This window comes from Procambarus clarkii, chromosome 24 (assembly GCF_040958095.1).
Source record: "Procambarus clarkii isolate CNS0578487 chromosome 24, FALCON_Pclarkii_2.0, whole genome shotgun sequence".
Classification (NCBI taxonomy): Eukaryota; Metazoa; Arthropoda; class Malacostraca; order Decapoda; family Cambaridae; genus Procambarus; species Procambarus clarkii.
The window spans coordinates 1114449-1134805 of NC_091173.1; the positions used below are offsets into that span (position 1 = coordinate 1114449).

Below are 20357 nucleotides of genomic sequence, written 5' to 3' on the forward strand. Positions count from 1 at the left end.
TATACCCCCTATTAGACTATTTTACAGGAACTTCTTTTCCACAGCTCATAAAACGGAGGAAAGGGTCCTGAAAGATATTGTTAATAGAAACGTTATCCCTACAGACAAAAATCAGAGGATACAACTGACGATTTACTATAAGACCAGAAAAACGGCCAGCCTACTCATGAGAAACTCTCCAGACACAAAGCAGAACGCTTTGAAAGAGACCAACGTCGTCTATGCCTTCAAATGCCCTTTTGGGGACTGTAAGCTCTAAAAAACCCAGTATATAGGCAAGACAACAACATCTCTTTCTAGGCGTTTAACGATGCATAAGCAACAGGGCTCCATTAAGGAACATATAATCTCTTCCCACAACCAAACCATCGCCAGAGAAATCCTAGTAAACAACACAGAAATCATCGATAGATACAGCGATAGCAGACGGCTTGACGTTTGCGAGGCACTGCACATTAAGAAGTCAACACCAGCAATCAACAGCCAATTAATGCACAACTATATTCTACCCACCTCAAGACTCCGCTCCAATATAGAAGCATCAAGAAATATGGACCAATAGGCTTTCTACAATCACTTCCATTTCAATACCCATTGTTTCGTGTTCTGTCTTGTGTTGATGAAATTAATACCCTATTAAATACCACCTCACCCCATCCACCTCACTCAAATGTAGATATAAACAAATCGGAGATATGTAAGTTCTATTCAGTTGTGTATGTGTAAAGTCTTTGAAAATGTAATAAGTTTTACGAAACGCGCTCAAGTGTCGCGTCAGACTAGAAATAAAAATGAATTTTGGAGAATTGATTTTTGAATTACCTCCAACAGTGAAAAGAAATGTACGAAAGATTGAGAAAATTCGTGTTAGAATTATTAATCTTACTTTTTCGGTCATATTTAATAATATATATATATATATACATATATATATATATACATATATATATATATATATATATATATATATATATATATATATATATATATATATATATATATATATATAAAGGAATATACATATAAATTAGAATGCTAGTGTATTTGTGTACCTCCCTCGTTGTTTTAATTTGTATTACGGAACACACCCCTTGAAAGCCTCTACTAGCTTGGGGCCGGATATCCAAACAACTCTTATCGTCAGAAAAGAACCCGGTTGCGTCCCAGTAGGGCCGTAGCAGGTCAACACAGGAGGGAGTCTGGTCAACAAGATGACTGACAGGTTTTCGGTAAATTGTTGACTAAGTAGAGAAGGAGAGGGACAAGGGATCACCTGCACACCAGGCCATTTCATATGTAAATGAAATGACCTCGTGTGTAGTGTAAGTGAGTAGAGAGCATGGAAATTAAAATTAACAGCATGAAATTCTTTTGGCGAAGCTGAAGCCATTTTGTAGCTGCAGTGTTATGAGGCCTCATGGTGGGTAATGTGTGGAAGGGGTGGTGGAGGTCCGTGGACTACACTACCCGGCGGGATGCCTGCCACCACCCGTCTCCGCCTGAGTGTGGCCTCTGCTTCCTGCCTCACTATTATGACTCCCGGTAGCATTAGCGACGAGGCGCTGGAGGCAGTACCCTGCGGCTGTCGCTCTCACTCCTCCTCCACACCTCCTAAGGCCACACACCTACCCCCCCCCCCCCCCCCAACAAAAGATGGCCCTCAAGGCAGCGGGAATGTTGCCAGTCATGCACGTCTTGGTGAGTCTTTCTCAGTCTGAGAGACCACCCCGAGCACCGTCACCAAGTGCACCACTCAACATTGGTTGATGTGACTGAGACTTGTCCCGTGAGACTCTTCTCGGCGGGAAGGACAAAATTGTTTAATGAATCACAGAGCTATTGGATGACCCCGGGTGTTCTCCTCACGACGTTACTGCTGTACCTCAAGACGTTACTGCTGTACCTCACGACGTTACTGCTGTACCTCACGACGTTACTGCTGTACCTCACGACGTTACTGCTGTACCTCACGACGTTACTGCTGTACCTCACGACGTTACTGCTGTACTTCACGACGTTACTGCTGTACCTCACGACGTTACTGCTGTACCTCACGACGTTACTGCTGTACTTCACGACGTTACTGCTGTACCTCACGACGTTACTGCTGTACCTCACGACGTTACTGCTGTACCTCACGACGTTACTGCTGTACCTCACGACGTTACTGCTGTACCTCACGACGTTACTGCTGTACCTCACGACGTTACTGCTGTACCTCACGACGTTACTGCTGTACCTCACGACGTTACTGCTGTACCTCACGACGTTACTGCTGTACCTCACGACGTTACTGCTGTACCTCACGACGTTACTGCTGTACCTCACGACGTTACTGCTGTACCTCACGACGTTACTGCTGTACCTCACGACGTTACTGCTGTACCTCACGACGTTACTGCTGTACCTCAAGACGTTACTGCTGTACCTCACGACGTTACTGCTGTACCTCACGACGTTACTGCTGTACCTCACGACGTTACTGCTGTACCTCACGACGTTACTGCTGTACCTCACGACGTTACTGCTGTACCTCACGACGTTACTGCTGTACCTCACGACGTTACTGCTGTACCTCAAGACGTTACTGCTGTACCTCACGACGTTACTGCTGTACCTCACGACGTTACTGCTGTACCTCACGACGTTACTGCTGTACCTCACGACGTTACTGCTGTACTTCACGACGTTACTGCTGTACCTCACGACGTTACTGCTGTACCTCACGACGTTACTGCTGTACTTCACGACGTTACTGCTGTACCTCAAGACGTTACTGCTGTACCTCACGACGTTACTGCTGTACCTCACGACGTTACTGCTGTACCTCACGACGTTACTGCTGTACCTCACGACGTTACTGCTGTACCTCACGACGTTACTGCTGTACTTCACGACGTTACTGCTGTACCTCAAGACGTTACTGCTGTACCTCACGACGTTACTGCTGTACCTCACGACGTTACTGCTGTACCTGACGACGTTACTGCTGTACCTCACGACGTTACTGCTGTACCTCACGACGTTACTGCTGTACCTCACGACGTTACTGCTGTACCTCACGACGTTACTGCTGTACTTCACGACGTTACTGCTGTACCTCAAGACGTTACTGCTGTACCTCACGACGTTACTGCTGTACCTCACGACGTTACTGCTGTACCTCACGACGTTACTGCTGTACCTCACGACGTTACTGCTGTACCTCAAGACGTTACTGCTGTACCTCAAGACGTTACTGCTGTACCTCACGACGTTACTGCTGTACCTCACGACGTTACTGCTGTACCTCACGACGTTACTGCTGTACCTTACGACGTTACTGCTGTACCTCACGACGTTACTGCTGTACCTCACGACGTTACTGCTGTACTTCACGACGTTACTGCTGTACTTCACGACGTTACTGCTGTACTTCACGACGTTACTGCTGTACCTCACGACGTTACTGCTGTACCTCACGACGTTACTGCTGTACTTCACGACGTTACTGCTGTACCTCAAGATGTTACTGCTGTACCTCACGACGTTACTGCTGTACCTCACGACGTTACTGCTGTACCTCACGACGTTACTGCTGTACCTCAAGATGTTACTGCTGTACCTCACGACGTTACTGCTGTACCTCACGACGTTACTGCTGTACCTCAAGATGTTACTGCTGTACCTCACGACGTTACTGCTGTACCTCACGACGTTACTGCTGTACCTCACGACGTTACTGCTGTACCTCAAGATGTTACTGCTGTACCTCAAGATGTTACTGCTGTACCTCAAGATGTTACTGCTGTACCTCACGACGTTACTGCTGTACCTCAAGACGTTACTGCTGTACCTCAAGATGTTACTGCTGTACCTCACGACGTTACTGCTGTACCTCAAGACGTTACTGCTGTACCTCACGACGTTACTGCTGTACCTCACGACGTTACTGCTGTACCTCACGACGTTACTGCTGTACCTCAAGACGTTACTGCTGTACCTCACGACGTTACTGCTGTACCTCACGACGTTACTGCTGTACCTCACGACGTTACTGCTGTACCTCAAGACGTTACTGCTGTACCTCACGACGTTACTGCTGTACCTCACGACGTTACTGCTGTACCTCAAGACGTTACTGCTGTACCTCAAGACGTTACTGCTGTACCTCACGACGTTACTGCTGTACCTCAAGACGTTACTGCTGTACCTCAAGATGTTACTGCTGTACCTCACGACGTTACTGCTGTACCTCAAGACGTTACTGCTGTACCTCACGACGTTACTGCTGTACCTCACGACGTTACTGCTGTACCTCACGACGTTACTGCTGTACCTCACGACGTTACTGCTGTACTTCACGACGTTACTGCTGTACCTCACGACGTTACTGCTGTACCTCACGACGTTACTGCTGTACTTCACGACGTTACTGCTGTACCTCACGACGTTACTGCTGTACCTCACGACGTTACTGCTGTACCTCACGACGTTACTGCTGTACCTCACGACGTTACTGCTGTACCTCAAGACGTTACTGCTGTACTTCACGACGTTACTGCTGTACCTCACGACGTTACTGCTGTACCTCACGACGTTACTGCTGTACCTCACGACGTTACTGCTGTACCTCAAGACGTTACTGCTGTACCTCAAGACGTTACTGCTGTACCTCAAGATGTTACTGCTGTACCTCACGACGTTACTGCTGTACCTCACGACGTTACTGCTGTACCTCACGACGTTACTGCTGTACCTCAAGACGTTACTGCTGTACTTCACGACGTTACTGCTGTACCTCACGACGTTACTGCTGTACCTCACGACGTTACTGCTGTACCTCAAGACGTTACTGCTGTACCTCAAGACGTTACTGCTGTACCTCAAGACGTTACTGCTGTACCTCAAGATGTTACTGCTGTACCTCACGACGTTACTGCTGTACCTCACGACGTTACTGCTGTACCTCACGACGTTACTGCTGTACCTCACGACGTTACTGCTGTACCTCAAGACGTTACTGCTGTACCTCAAGACGTTACTGCTGTACCTCAAGATGTTACTGCTGTACCTCACGACGTTACTGCTGTACCTCACGACGTTACTGCTGTACCTCAAGACGTTACTGCTGTACCTCAAGACGTTACTGCTGTACCTCAAGATGTTACTGCTGTACCTCAAGATGTTACTGCTGTACCTCACGACGTTACTGCTGTGCCTCAAGACGTTACTGCTGTACCTCACGACGTTACTGCTGTACCTCACGACGTTACTGCTGTACCTCACGACGTTACTGCTGTACCTCAAGATGTTACTGCTGTACCTCAAGATGTTACTGCTGTACCTCACGACGTTACTGCTGTACCTCACGACGTTACTGCTGTACCTCAAGACGTTACTGCTGTACCTCACGACGTTACTGCTGTACCTCACGACGTTACTGCTGTACCTCAAGACGTTACTGCTGTACCTCACGACGTTACTGCTGTACCTCACGACGTTACTGCTGTACCTCAAGACATTACTACTGTACCTCAAGACGTTACTGCTGTACCTCAAGATGTTACTGCTGTACCTCACGACGTTACTGCTGTACCTCACGACGTTACTGCTGTACCTCAAGATGTTACTGCTGTACCTCACGACGTTACTGCTGTACCTCAAGACGTTACTGCTGTACCTCACGACGTTACTGCTGTACCTCACGACGTTACTGCTGTACCTCACGACGTTACTGCTGTACCTCACGACGTTACTGCTGTGACTGACACATCACTTCTTGTCACGCACTCGAGATGTGCCTCAGGTGCAGAATGACGCCTTTAGTCCTGAGGAAGCCTGGTAGTGACCTGAGGAGGCCTGGTAGTGACCTGAGGAGGCCTGGTAGTGACCTGAGGAGGCCTGGTAGTGACCTGAGGAAGCCTGGTAGTGACCTGAGGAGGCCTGGTAGTGACCTGAGGAGGCCTGGTAGTGACCTGAGGAGGCCTGGTAGTGACCTGAGGAGGCCTGGTAGTGACCTGAGGAAGCCTGGTAGTGACCTGAGGAGGCCTGGTAGTGACCTGAGGAAGCCTGGTAGTGACCTGAGGAAGCCTGGTAGTGACCTGAGGAGGCCTGGTAGTGACCTGAGGAAGCCTGGTAGTGACCTGAGGAAGCCTGGTAGTGACCTGAGGAAGCCTGGTAGTCACTCCCATATTAGAGTCTTATCAAGGTCCCCATATTAGTGTAGTCAAGGGTAATGGTTCTCTTTCGTCCATTATCCGGCTCTTAGTTAACTATTCTAGAGTTGCCCCATAGTTACCACAGCCACCCCTCTAGTCCAACACCTTGTCACCCAGGTATTTGATTACCTCGGTACTACACCAACCACCATTGTACCTCATCAACTACCAGTAACTCTAGAGAACTCTAGAACATTTCACTCCCACCACCTGATTAACTCCCCCTAATTGACCATGAAACAGGAAATTGCCCATTAGACATATCCTCCGAATATGGATCCCCAGTTATGACTATCTTGAGGTTATCTTGAGATGATTTCGGGGCTTTAGTGTCCCCGCGGCCCGGTCCTCGACCAGGCCTCCACCCCCAGCAAGCAGCCCGTGACAGCTAGCTAATACCCAGGTACCTATTTTACTGCTAGGTAACAGGGGCATAGGGTGAAAGAAACTGTGCCCATTGTTTATCGCCGGCGCCCGGGATCGAACCCGGGACCACAGGATCACAATTAGTGTGCTGTCCGCTCGGCCGACCGGCTCCCCGACTAGGAGGGATAAATTTACTATTAAATGTGGCTTAGAACTAAAACAGGGAAAATCTAGTGAAACTATAAAGGAACTTAGAGGGAGCCCGCGATGTTGTCGGCCGAAGCCCAGCATCTAAAGAAGCCCATAATCATGAAAGACAACAAAGGGAAAACTCACATAACACGAATAAATGACTAATCAATTTTATTAACATACACATTAGATGTACAGGAACACTCCCTAGCTGACAATATCCTAAGGTGGCAGTGGCATGATGTTCTTAAACAATACTTTGACACACAGACTTGTACCTTACCCCTGCAAGGTCCTGGGCGAGAGGTGGTGACCTAGACATCCCCCCAGGCAGGAGCCACCTCCTCCAGCCGCGGCCCAAACCACACTGACCTTAGCGGGGCCAGCCTGCTCTCTCAAGCTCAGAGACTGACCTAGGCTTAGTTACCAAATTATTCTTCAAGGATGATTAACAAAGATTAATCTTGTACTGATCGCTGAAGGCGACTTAATCATCATTCCAAAACAATTGGAAAATTATCTAGATACTTGAGCAGGTAAATTATAAAATACAATATTGACTTATAACTTGAATTTTTCTACATTGCAGAATTAACAGCAAGATGGAGTGGACGACGACGTTTCGGTCCGTCCTGGGCCATTCTCAAGTCGATCTTTTTCTTAACTCGACTTGAGAATGGTCCAGAACGGACCGAAACAATGACGTCCCTTCACTTTGTAGTGTGTGGTTTGGTCAACACACTTCAGCCACGTTATTGTGACTCCTCGTCTGCAGCAAGATGGAGTCTAGGAGTAGAGTAGAGTAAGGGAGCCGGTCGGCCGAGCGGACAGCACACTGGACTTGTGATCCTGTGGTCCTGGGTTCGATCCCAGGCGCCGGCGATAAACAATGGGCATAGTTTCTTTCACCCTATGCCCCTGTTACCTAGCAGTAAAATAGGTACCTGGGTGTTAGTCAGCTGTCACGGGCTGCTTGCTGAGGGTGGAGGCCTGGTCGAGGACCGGGCCGCGGAGACACTAAAGCCCCGAAATCATGTGAAGATAACCTCAAGATAGAGGGAGGGTGAAGGTTCTGGGTGAGAAGAGCGTGTGTCTGGGAGCTGACTTAAGGCTGGTGTTGTCAGTCCTCACACGAGTCGTCGCAACTAAAGAGAAGGTTTGATTCTTTATCCATAAACAGCGTTAAATTTTTCTACGTACCTGACAAAAGAGGTTATTAATTACAGTTACTTTAATACATGAATTTCTCATAAGTTGTTGTTGTTGTTATAGATTCGCTACCTGGAACAAAGTTCCAAGTAGCACGGGCTATGGTGAGCCCGTAGTGGAGTTAAAAAAGTTCTCATAAGTGATAATTTAAATACAAGGAAAAGCTGGTGACCGTTGCTTACACACCTTTGCTCTAATTGCTCAGTGCTGACCCCTTCCCAACCTTCCCAGGCAGAACTACCACTCTACTGCATCTTTTGTACAAGGGCGTATCCACACTACCTTCAACACCAGCCACCTAGACTCTGGCAGTCATGGAGAGGCCAGTACTGGGAGGTGCACCAGAGCGTATCCACACTACCTTCAACACCAGCCACTACCTTCAACACCAGCCACCTAGACTCTGGCAGTCATGGAGAGGCCAGTACTGGGAGGTGCACCAGAGCGTATCCACACTACCTTCAACACCAGCCACCTAGACTCTGGCAGTCATGGAGAGGCCAGTACTGGGAGGTGCACCAGAGCGTATCCACACTACCTGCAACACAAGCCACCTAGACTCTGGCAGTCATGGAGAGGCCAGTACTGGGAGGTGCACCAGAGCGTATCCACACTACCTTCAACACCAGCCACCTAGACTCTGGCAGTCATGGAGAGGCCAGTACTGGGAGGTGCACCAGAGCGTATCCACACTACCTTCAACACCAGCCACCTAGACTCTGGCAGTCATGGAGAGGCCAGTACTGGGAGGTGCACCAGAGCGTATCCACACTACCTTCAACACCAGCCACCTAGACTCTGGCAGTCATGGAGAGGCCAGTACTGGGAGGTGCACCAGAGCGTATCCACACTACCTTCAACACAAGCCACCTAGACTCTGGCAGTCATGGAGAGGCCAGTACTGGGAGGTGCACCAGAGCGTATCCACACTACCTTCAACACCAGCCACCTAGACTCTGGCAGTCATGGAGAGGCCAGTACTGGGAGGTGCACCAGAGCGTATCCACACTACCTTCAACACAAGCCACCTAGACTCTGGCAGTCATGGAGAGGCCAGTACTGGGAGGTGCACCAGAGCGTATCCACACTACCTTCAACACAAGCCACCTAGACTCTGGCAGTCATGGAGAGGCCAGTACTGGGAGGTGCACCAGAGCGTATCCACACTACCTTCAACACCAGCCACCTAGACTCTGGCAGTCATGGAGAGGCCAGTACTGGGAGGTGCACCAGAGCGTATCCACACTACCTTCAACACCAGCCACCTAGACTCTGGCAGTCATGGAGAGGCCAGTACTGGGAGGTGCACCAGAGCGTATCCACACTACCTTCAACACAAGCCACCTAGACTCTGGCAGTCATGGAGAGGCCAGTACTGGGAGGTGCACCAGAGCGTATCCACACTACCTGCAACACAAGCCACCTAGACTCTGGCAGTCATGGAGAGGCCAGTACTGGGAGGTGCACCAGTTTACACCGGGGGCGGAGGTCTGCCTGTGTGACGTCACCCACACCGCGGGCCCCTGGGAGGGTCAACGTCTTCCTGTCTCCTGTGAGGGCCCGCAGTCCTGGCCCCCAGTCCTGGCCCGCAGTCCTGGCCCCCAGTCCTGGCCCACAGTCCTGGCCCCCAGTCCTGGCCCGCAGTCCTGGCCCCCAGTCCTGGCCCCTCTTACTAGCGGCCCGGGGCCCCCAGTCCTGGCCCCTCTTACTACCGGCCCAGGGGCCCCCAGTCCTGGCCCCTCTTACTACCGGCCCGGGGCCCCCAGTCCTGGCCCCTCTTACTACCGGCCCGGGGCCCCTAGTCCTGGCCCCTCTCACTACCGGCCCGGGGCCCCCAGTCCTGGCCCCTTTCACTACCGGCCCCGGGCCCCCAGTCCTGGCCCCCAGTCCTGGCCCCTCTCACGACCGGCCCGGGGCCCCCAGTCCTAGCTGGCCCCTTTCACTACCGGCCCGGGGCCCCCAGTCCTGGCCCCTTTCACTACGGGCCCGGGGCCCCCAGTCCTGGCCCCTTTCACTACCGGCCCGGGGCTCCCAGTCCTGGCCCCTCTCACTACCGGCCCGGGGCCCCCAGTCCTGGCCCCTCTCACTACCGGCCCGGGGCCCCCAGTCCTGGCCCCTCTCACTACCGGCCCGGGGCCCCCAGTCCTGGCCCCTCTCACTACCGGCCCGGGGGCCCCCAGTCCTGGCCCCTCTCACTACCGGCCCGGGGCTCCCAGTCCTGGCCCCTCTCACTACCGGCCCGGGGCCCCCAGTCCTGGCCCCTCTCACTACCGGCCCGGGGGCCCCCAGTCCTGGCCCCTCTCACTACCGGCCCGGGCCCCCAGTCCTGGCCCCTCTCACTACCGGCCCGGGGCTCCCAGTCCTGGCCCCTCTCACTACCGGCCCGGGGCCCCCAGTCCTGGCCCCTTTCACTACCGGCCCGGGGCTCCCAGTCCTGGCCCCTTTCACTACCGGCCCGGGGCCCCCAGTCCTGGCCCCTTTCACTACGGGCCCGGGGCTCCCAGTCCTGGCCCCTCTCACTACCGGCCCGGGGCCCCCAGTCCTGGCCCCTCTCACTACGGGCCCGGGCCCCCAGTCCTGGCCCCTCTCACTACCGGCCCGGGGCCCCCAGTCCTGGCCCCTTTCACTACGGGCCCGGGGCCCCCAGTCCTGGCCCCTCTCACTACCGGCCCGGGGCCTCCAGTCCTGGCCCCTCTCACTACGGGCCCGGGCCCCCAGTCCTGGCCCCTCTCACTACCGGCCCGGGGCCCCCAGTCCTGGCCCCTCTCACTACGGGCCCGGGGCCCCCAGTCCTGGCCCCTCTCACTACCGGCCCGGGGCCCCCAGTCCTGGCCCCTCTCACTACGGGCCCGGGCCCCCAGTCCTGGCCCCTCTCACTACCGGCCCGGGGCCCCCAGTCCTGGCCCCTCTCACTACGGGCCTGGGGCTTCCAGTCCTGGCCCCTCTCACTACGGGCCCGGGGCTTCCAGTCCTGGCCCCTCTCACTACCGGCCCGGGGCCCCCAGTCCTGGCCCCTCTCACTACGGGCCCGGGGCCCCCAGTCCTGGCCCCTCTCACTACCGGCCCGGGGCTCCCAGTCCTGGCCCCTCTCACTACCGGCCCGGGGCCCCCAGTCCTGGCCCCTCTCACTACCGGCCCGGGGGCCCCCAGTCCTGGCCCCTCTCACTACCGGCCCGGGCCCCCAGTCCTGGCCCCTCTCACTACCGGCCCGGGGCTCCCAGTCCTGGCCCCTCTCACTACCGGCCCGGGGCCCCCAGTCCTGGCCCCTTTCACTACCGGCCCGGGGCTCCCAGTCCTGGCCCCTTTCACTACCGGCCCGGGGCCCCCAGTCCTGGCCCCTTTCACTACGGGCCCGGGGCTCCCAGTCCTGGCCCCTCTCACTACCGGTGTAACGGGGGGGTGGGGGAAATAACTCTATCTTGTCCATTATTCCACCCCCCAGTTAACTAACGAGGCCGGGGGAAACAGCTCTCTCTAGTCCGTTATCCCGTCCTCAGTTAGCTAACTATTCTAGAGCACCTCCAGAGTTCCTAAGGCAGCCTCTCTCGTTCAACACCTTGTAACCTAGGTATTTGACTACCTAGGTTCCAAGACTACAAGGCGCCGTCACTTGATCAGTTACCCGAAACTCTAGAGAGAACTCTAGAATACAGAATCATTGCCACAAACGTATAAGAGAAAACGAGAGGAAAGAAATGAAATGTGAAGTAATTAGTGAGGGTTTGGGGTGAGAGGCAGAGAGGTGGGAGGGGCGAGGAGGGTCATTAGTTGAAAGTGAGAGTTTAGAGAGGGGTGGAGGGAGAGGTGTAGATAGGTAGAAGGAGAAGAGTAGATAGTAGAAGTAGAAAGTAGATAGTAGAAGACGAAATGCTGCCACCATCCATTCATGATCATTACATACAAGACAAGGAATGGAACTTGCCTGTATCACAAAATTCTCAAAGGATGTTATCATGAGTTCATTATTAGTATGTTCCCTCTGTACCATGTATCAACTCCAAACATGTACTCATTTATATCATGAACCCAGTAACCACAGAGGCTTTCTCAAATCCTCAACTCAAAGCTCTAGGGAACAAAGTTAAACACAATTTAAATAATAAATTCATAATTATATTTCACATGAAGTATCATAATTTAGCAATTCAATTAAAATGTTCCAGTTTAATATGCAAAGTGAGTCATCATCCAAGAATTCGAGAACCCTACAACTTGACTGCCCCTGATCATCACACAACATATGTAAACACGACCAAGTCACCTTAATGTTCACTCACCGAGGACTGAGTCTAAGTTGAATAGAGAGGGGGGGGGGGGGTCTGTAGTTGACAGAGACTCCCGCCCTGCCGGCCGACAGCCTCCCTGCTCTGCTCGTCTGCTGTTCTCTTGATAAAATCCTCCTTTCTGGATAGCTCTCCGAGTTTATATTGGGGAACCTAGTAGCTAACTCCGCCCACAAATAGATAGCCTCCGGCACTACCAAGCCACTCCTTAAACGTCGGCTTGTTTGAAGGCTACCAGACTACAATTAAGAGCTTAGCGGAAGCAAGGTGAAATTCTCATGATCTGACCTCAGGTCACTTGAGGTCATTAACGCTTTGAGGTGTGAGATCTCAGGCAGACAACTGGCGCCTTTCCAAATCCCTGTCTGTGACTCATATTCTATATATATTTTAAATAAACTAACCCAAACACTTTTACAGTGTTACATCTCCCCTTCTCCCCGAAATAAAGTTTTTGCAACACTGCTAAAGCAAGCTAGCTGTGTGCAACAACTTTATTAACGAAAAAAAAAATACATCCTAGCTAAACAAATATACATCATCCTACTCTAAAAAATGAAATATGTAGACAGACGTCCATTGTCTCTGGCTGGGCGACGTCACGGCTTGGTCTTGTAGATAATCCTGTACCACATTTCTTCAACACAACTGCCTCCGTCGCTTCTCCGTCGTTAACGCACAACAACACTTGGTCAACCCGAAAGCCGTTACTACTTGAACTGAGCACAGGACCGTGGAATTCGGTTGTCCCAGCTGATCTGTAATTGGCCCTACGTCAGTCACCATGAGAGACGTATATTGGGGTTCTTCACAGCTATAGGGACTACAAGTTTCGAGACCTTCATATAGTTGCCAACAGTAGAAATCCCATCCTACTCTTCATCCTCCCTGTTGCTCCAGCACGCCTCCTTCAGAGAGCTACTTCTGACAGCCACATCAAGTCCGCATGACACAGGAAGAATCACTCAACAGAGCAACATGCTTGTAGGAGGGGCGGCCAGTCAAGGCAAACGATCCTGTCTTGCAATTACGCTCCATGCAATAATGCTGACACCAGCAAGGGACACTAGGTATCGTGTCTCAGCTTGGCTTATCTTCTTCTTTCTTCTCTCTTCTTTCTTCTCTCTTCTTTCTTCTCTCTTCTTTCTTCTTTCTTCTCTCTTCCTCCTCCCATGGGTCTTTGACAAGCGACCTGGGGTCCATTGGGGGTCTGTCCGTCCTGGGGTCCATCCTGGGTAGACCGATGTTGGTGGGACAGACTGGAGTCGTTGTTGCTCCTCTTCCATCATTACTGGGTCGTCTGGGGTCGTCTGCAGAACGACCTGGGGTCCACTGGGGGTCCGTCCGTCTTGGGGTCCACTGGGGTCCGTCCGTCTTGGGGTCCACTGGGTAGGCCAATGTTGACCGACCGAGAGGGCTGCATCTTGGGGTCCCCTGGGGTGGTGGTGGTGGTGGTGGCCCTGACATCCAGGTAGGGGCTGGTCGTCGTGGTGGTGAGGAACAGCCGTGAGTGTGGTATAAGGCAGCCGTCTCCCTCTTCTGTATGTGCGTCTCTCCTCTCTTCTGGCTCCCACCTGTGAAATGAACAGAAAGGCGACAATACGTGTTCCCAAGATATGTTATGTGACCCTGTAGTTTGTATAGGGTTACACAGTCATCTCATACTGCTCTCCTCCTGGCAACAACTACACTTAAATTTTTAATAATCCAATTAACTCTGAATGATATTGACTTGGTGGAACATAAAACAGTAACAGATGAAAGTTAGAGAAGAGAGAATAAGGTCATCACTACCTTTAACTTGTCACAAAAAAAAATCAACACTAATAGACAAAACACTAGCCTAAACTTAACTGTACCGTTCCTAATCTTAAGTACATAATTAACCATTACTCCCACCCTTAACCTACAGCCACCTACGTGACCCAGAGTGTCTCCCTAGCTTCTCCGCCGGTCAACAACCCCAAACTGTTGCCACCCCTGTGACCAGACTATCTAACGTCGAGCGTCCCCAACGTGAAGTCTACTGACATACTAAGGCTCCCCCTAGCATGCTGTACAATACCAGTACACCTCGGGTTATTGCGTTCAAATGGAGTAAAACAGTCGATCGCAATAATCTGAGCAGACTCACCACTTAAAACTACTTAAGAACTACACCTGCCACTCCCCACTGACCTGGAGACCAGCGGTGGCTGGGTGTCCCCGTGGGACATGCGAGGTCACCTGTCACACTCAGCTGACCTGCACTACCAACACCGCTAAGTTCCAAAATCGCCAAATCTTATTACTAACATAAAAACTACACACGCAAGTTCTGGTGAACATTCCCTGAACACCACAAAACTCACAAAATCACTAAACACAACACCAGAGAATCACTATCTCCTAACCTGAAAAAAGTTCGCTAACTCGCGAATATTAAACACCTGTCAAGATCTCCCTGATAGCGCCTGAGCGGCAAAAAGACACGTGGGACTGAACAATGTTAAAAGAACACCAATACCTTAAACATTGTTCAACACCGCTGCCACCATTGTAACGGGGGGGTGGGGGAAATAACTCTATCTTGTCCATTATTCCACCCCCCAGTTAACTAACGAGGCCGGGGGAAACAGCTCTCTCTAGTCCGTTATCCCGTCCTCAGTTAGCTAACTATTCTAGAGCACCTCCAGAGTTCCTAAGGCAGCCTCTCTCGTTCAACACCTTGTAACCTAGGTATTTGACTACCTAGGTTCCAAGACTACAAGGCGCCGTCACTTGATCAGTTACCCGAAACTCTAGAGAGAACTCTAGAATACAGAATCATTGCCACAAACGTATAAGAGAAAACGAGAGGAAAGAAATGAAATGTGAAGTAATTAGTGAGGGTTTGGGGTGAGAGGCAGAGAGGTGGGAGGGGCGAGGAGGGTCATTAGTTGAAAGTGAGAGTTTAGAGAGGGGTGGAGGGAGAGGTGTAGATAGGTAGAAGGAGAAGAGTAGATAGTAGAAGTAGAAAGTAGATAGTAGAAGACGAAATGCTGCCACCATCCATTCATGATCATTACATACAAGACAAGGAATGGAACTTGCCTGTATCACAAAATTCTCAAAGGATGTTATCATGAGTTCATTATTAGTATGTTCCCTCTGTACCATGTATCAACTCCAAACATGTACTCATTTATATCATGAACCCAGTAACCACAGAGGCTTTCTCAAATCCTCAACTCAAAGCTCTAGGGAACAAAGTTAAACACAATTTAAATAATAAATTCATAATTATATTTCACATGAAGTATCATAATTTAGCAATTCAATTAAAATGTTCCAGTTTAATATGCAAAGTGAGTCATCATCCAAGAATTCGAGAACCCTACAACTTGACTGCCCCTGATCATCACACAACATATGTAAACACGACCAAGTCACCTTAATGTTCACTCACCGAGGACTGAGTCTAAGTTGAATAGAGAGGGGGGGGGGGGGTCTGTAGTTGACAGAGACTCCCGCCCTGCCGGCCGACAGCCTCCCTGCTCTGCTCGTCTGCTGTTCTCTTGATAAAATCCTCCTTTCTGGATAGCTCTCCGAGTTTATATTGGGGAACCTAGTAGCTAACTCCGCCCACAAATAGATAGCCTCCGGCACTACCAAGCCACTCCTTAAACGTCGGCTTGTTTGAAGGCTACCAGACTACAATTAAGAGCTTAGCGGAAGCAAGGTGAAATTCTCATGATCTGACCTCAGGTCACTTGAGGTCATTAACGCTTTGAGGTGTGAGATCTCAGGCAGACAACTGGCGCCTTTCCAAATCCCTGTCTGTGACTCATATTCTATATATATTTTAAATAAACTAACCCAAACACTTTTACAGTGTTACACCGGCCCGGGGCCCCCAGTCCTGGCCCCTTTCACTACGGGCCCGGGGCCCCCAGTCCTGGCCCCTCTCACTACCGGCCCGGGGCCCCCAGTCCTGGCCCCTCTCACTACGGGCCCGGGCCCCCAGTCCTGGCCCCTCTCACTACCGGCCCGGGGCCCCCAGTCCTGGCCCCTTTCACTACGGGCCCGGGGCCCCCAGTCCTGGCCCCTCTCACTACCGGCCCGGGGCCCCCAGTCCTGGCCCCTCTCACTACGGGCCCGGGCCCCCAGTCCTGGCCCCTCTCACTACCGGCCCGGGGCCCCCAGTCCTGGCCCCTCTCACTACGGGCCCGGGGCCCCCAGTCCTGGCCCCTCTCACTACCGGCCCGGGGCCCCCAGTCCTGGCCCCTCTCACTACGGGCCCGGGCCCCCAGTCCTGGCCCCTCTCACTACCGGCCCGGGGCCCCCAGTCCTGGCCCCTCTCACTACGGGCCCGGGGCTTCCAGTCCTGGCCCCTCTCACTACGGGCCCGGGGCTTCCAGTCCTGGCCCCTCTCACTACCGGCCCGGGGCCCCCAGGCCTGAGGCAGGGTTGGAAAAGGACTCACAGTGGGAGATCATTACACTCTATTTAAACTCGCCACTGAACAGTTCCGGGTTCGATTCCCGGTCCTCCGACACGCTTGGGGGTGCGTGTCCTTACACCTGGCGCCTGTGATCGCCCTGTAGGAAGTACCTCGGAGACAGTGGACTGTTGTGGGTGGCATCCTTGGAAATGGGACATTTGTTAGCTATGACTGGCTCAGGTCACAGGTACACGGAGTGCTCACAGTAGCTCCCGGTGCAGCTACTGTGTATACACTGTACTTGTACGCACCGTGTGCGTGTGGCTGTGTGTTCATACACCGTGTACGTGTGGCTGTGTGTTCATACACCGTGTACGTGTGGCCGTGTGTTCATACACCGTGTACGTGTGGCCGTGTGTTCATACACCGTGTACGTGTGGCTGTGTGTTCATACACCGTGTACGTGTGGCCGTGTGTTCATACACCGTGTACGTGTGGCCGTGTGTTCATACACCGTGTACGTGTGGCCGTGTGTTCATACACCGTGTACGTGTGGCCGTGTGTTCATACACCGTGTACGTGTGGCCGTGTGTTCATACACCGTGTACGTGTGGCCGTGTGTTCATACACCGTGTACGTGTGGCCGTGTGTTCATACACCGTGTACGTGTGGCCGTGTGTTCATACACCGTGTACGTGTGGCCGTGTGTTCTGGTGTACATGGTCGTGTCCGTTTGGTTATTGACAGACATCATACATTTAAATGCAACAGAAGCACTGAATATGTTAAGATAGTGACGGCAGAATCATAGAGGACGGGGCCGGTGTTAGTAGACGGGAGTACAGCGGCGACCTTAGTATTGACACCAGAGGTCCTATACCTGTCCCTCCTTACCCCGGGGCCGCAGGAGTACCAACACTGTCCCTCCTTACCCCGGGCCGCAGGAGTACCAACACTGTCCCTCCTTACCCCGGGGCCGCAGGAGTACCAACACTGTCCCTCCTTACCCCGGGCCGCAGGAGTACCAACACTGTCCCTCCTTACCACCCCGGGGCCGAAGGAGTACCAACCTGTCCGTCCTTACCCCGGGGCCGCAGGAGTACCAACACTGTCCCTCCTTACCCCGGGGCCGCAGGAGTACCAACACTGTCCCTCCTTACCACCCCGGGGCCGAAGGAGTACCAACCTGTCCGTCCTTACCACCCCGGGGCCGCAGGAGTACCAACACTGTCCGTCCTTACCCCGGGGCCGCAGGAGTACCAACACTGTCCGTCCTTACCCCGGGGCCGCAGGAGTACCAACACTGTCCGTCCTTACCCCGGGGCCGCGGGAGTACCAACACTGTCCGTCCTTACCCCGGGGCCGCAAGAGTACCAACACTGTCCATCCTTACCCCGGGGCCGCAGGAGTACCAACACTGTCCCTCCTTACCCCGGGGCCGCAGGAGTACCAACCTGTCCGTCCTTACCCCGGGGCCGCAGGAGTACCAACCTGTCCGTCCTTACCCCGGGGCCGCAGGAGTACCAACCTGTCCGTCCTTACCCCGGGGCCGCAGGAGTACCAACACTGTCCCTCCTTACCTCCGGGGCCGCAGGAGTACCAACACTGTCCGTCCTTACCCCGGGGCCGCAGGAGTACCAACACTGTCCCTCCTTACCCCGGGGCCGCAAGAGTACCAACACTGTCCATCCTTACCCCGGGGCCGCAGGAGTACCAACACTGTCCCTCCTTACCCCGGGGCCGCAGGAGTACCAACCTGTCCGTCCTTACCCCGGGGCCGCAGGAGTACCAACCTGTCCGTCCTTACCCCGGGGCCGCAGGAGTACCAACCTGTCCGTCCTTACCCCGGGGCCGCAGGAGTACCAACACTGTCCCTCCTTACCCCGGGGCCGCAGGAGTACCAACCTGTCCGTCCTTACCCCGGGGCCGCAGGAGTACCAACACTGTCCCTCCTTACCTCCGGGGCCGCAGGAGTACCAACACTGTCCGTCCTTACCCCGGGGCCGCAGGAGTACCAACACTGTCCGTCCTTACCCCCGGGGCCGCAGGAGTACCAACACTGTCCGTCCTTACCCCCGGGGCCGCAGGAGTACCAACACTGTTCCTCCTTACCCCGGGGCCGCAGGAGTACCAACACTGTCCGTCCTTACCACCCCGGGGCCGCAGGAGTACCAACACTGTCCGTCCTTACCCCGGGGCCGCAGGAGTACCAACTCTTTCAGTTCTTACCCCCCGGGGCCGCAGGAGTACCAACTCTGTCAGTTCTTACCCCGGGGCCGCAGGAGCACGTCGGACGGTAGAGCGACGGTCTCGCTTCTTGCAGGGCGTCGTTCAATCCCCGACCGTCCAAGTGGTTGGGTACCATTCCTTCCCCCCGTCCCATCCCAAATCCTTATCCTGACCCCTTCCCAGTGCTATATAGTTGTAATGACTTGGCGCTTTCCCCCTGATAGTTCCCTTCCCCTCAACGCTGCCAACTAGGCTGGTGGACACAGCCCATGATGGACACTGCCCATGATGGACACAGCCCATGATGGACACAGCCCATGATGGACACAGCCCATTATGGACACTGCCCATGATGGACACAGCCCATGATGGACACAGCCCATGATGGACACTGCCCATGATGGACACTGCCCATGATGGACACTGCCCATGATGGACACAGCCCATGTTGGACACTGCCCATGATGGACACAGCCCATGATGGACACAGCCCATGATGGACACAGCCCATGTTGGACACTGCCCATGATGGACACTGCCCATGATGGACACAGCCCATGTTGGACACTGCCCATGATGGACACAGCCCATGTTGGACACTGCCCATGATGGACACAGCCCATGATGGACACAGCCCATGATGGACACAGCCCATGATGGACACTGCCCATGATGGACACAGCCCATGATGGACACAGCCCATGATGGACACTGCCCATGATGGACACTGCCCATGATGGACACTGCCCATGATGGACACTGCCCATGATGGACACTGCCCATGATGGACACAGCCCATGTTGGACACTGCCCATGATGGACACAGCCCATGATGGACACTGCCCATGATGGACACAGCCCATGATGGACACTGCCCATGATGGACACAGCCCATGATGGACACAGCCCATGTTGGACACTGCCCATGATGGACACTGCCCATGATGGACACAGCCCATGTTGGACACTGCCCATGATGGACACAGCCCATGATGGACACTGCCCATGATGGACACAGCCCATGTTGGACACTGCCCATGATGGACACAGCCCATGATGGACACTGCCCATGATGGACACTGCCCATGATGGACACAGCCCATGATGGACACAGCCCATGTTGGACACAGCCCATGTTGGACACTGCCCATGATGGACACAGCCCATGATGGACACAGCCCATGATGGACACTGCCCATGATGGACACTGCCCATGATGGACACAGCCCATGTTGGACACTGCCCATGATGGACACAGCCCATGATGGACACTGCCCATGATGGACACAGCCCATGTTGGACACAGCCCATGTTGGACACTGCCCATGATGGACACAGCCCATGATGGACACAGCCCATGATGGACACTGCCCATGATGGACACTGCCCATGATGGACACAGCCCATGTTGGACACTGCCCATGATGGACACAGCCCATGATGGACACTGCCCATGATGGACACTGCCCATGATGG

General features: G+C 53.2%; 1 protein-coding gene across 1 annotated transcript; it reads left to right on the top strand.

Moving 5' to 3' along the window:
* Positions 1–1653: 1653 nt before the first annotated feature.
* Positions 1654–5799, top strand: LOC138368157 (nascent polypeptide-associated complex subunit alpha, muscle-specific form-like). The gene is made up of 2 exons (XM_069330461.1): positions 1654–1698; positions 1837–5799. The coding sequence occupies exons 1-2, from the start codon at positions 1654–1656 to the stop codon at positions 5797–5799; spliced, it is 4008 nt and encodes a 1335-aa protein (XP_069186562.1).
* The last annotated feature ends 14558 nt before the right edge of the window (positions 5800–20357 follow it).

What these genes read in the sequence shown, in the direction of transcription:
- LOC138368157 (XM_069330461.1), top strand. Translation starts at nt 1,654, where the DNA reads ATGGCCCTCAAGGCAGCGGGAATGTTGCCAGTCATGCACGTCTTG. An exon ending in TGCCAGTCATGCACGTCTTG is followed by an intron (nt 1,699 to 1,836) that starts GTGAGTCTTTCT and finishes TGAATCACAGAG; the next exon opens with CTATTGGATGACCCCGGGTG.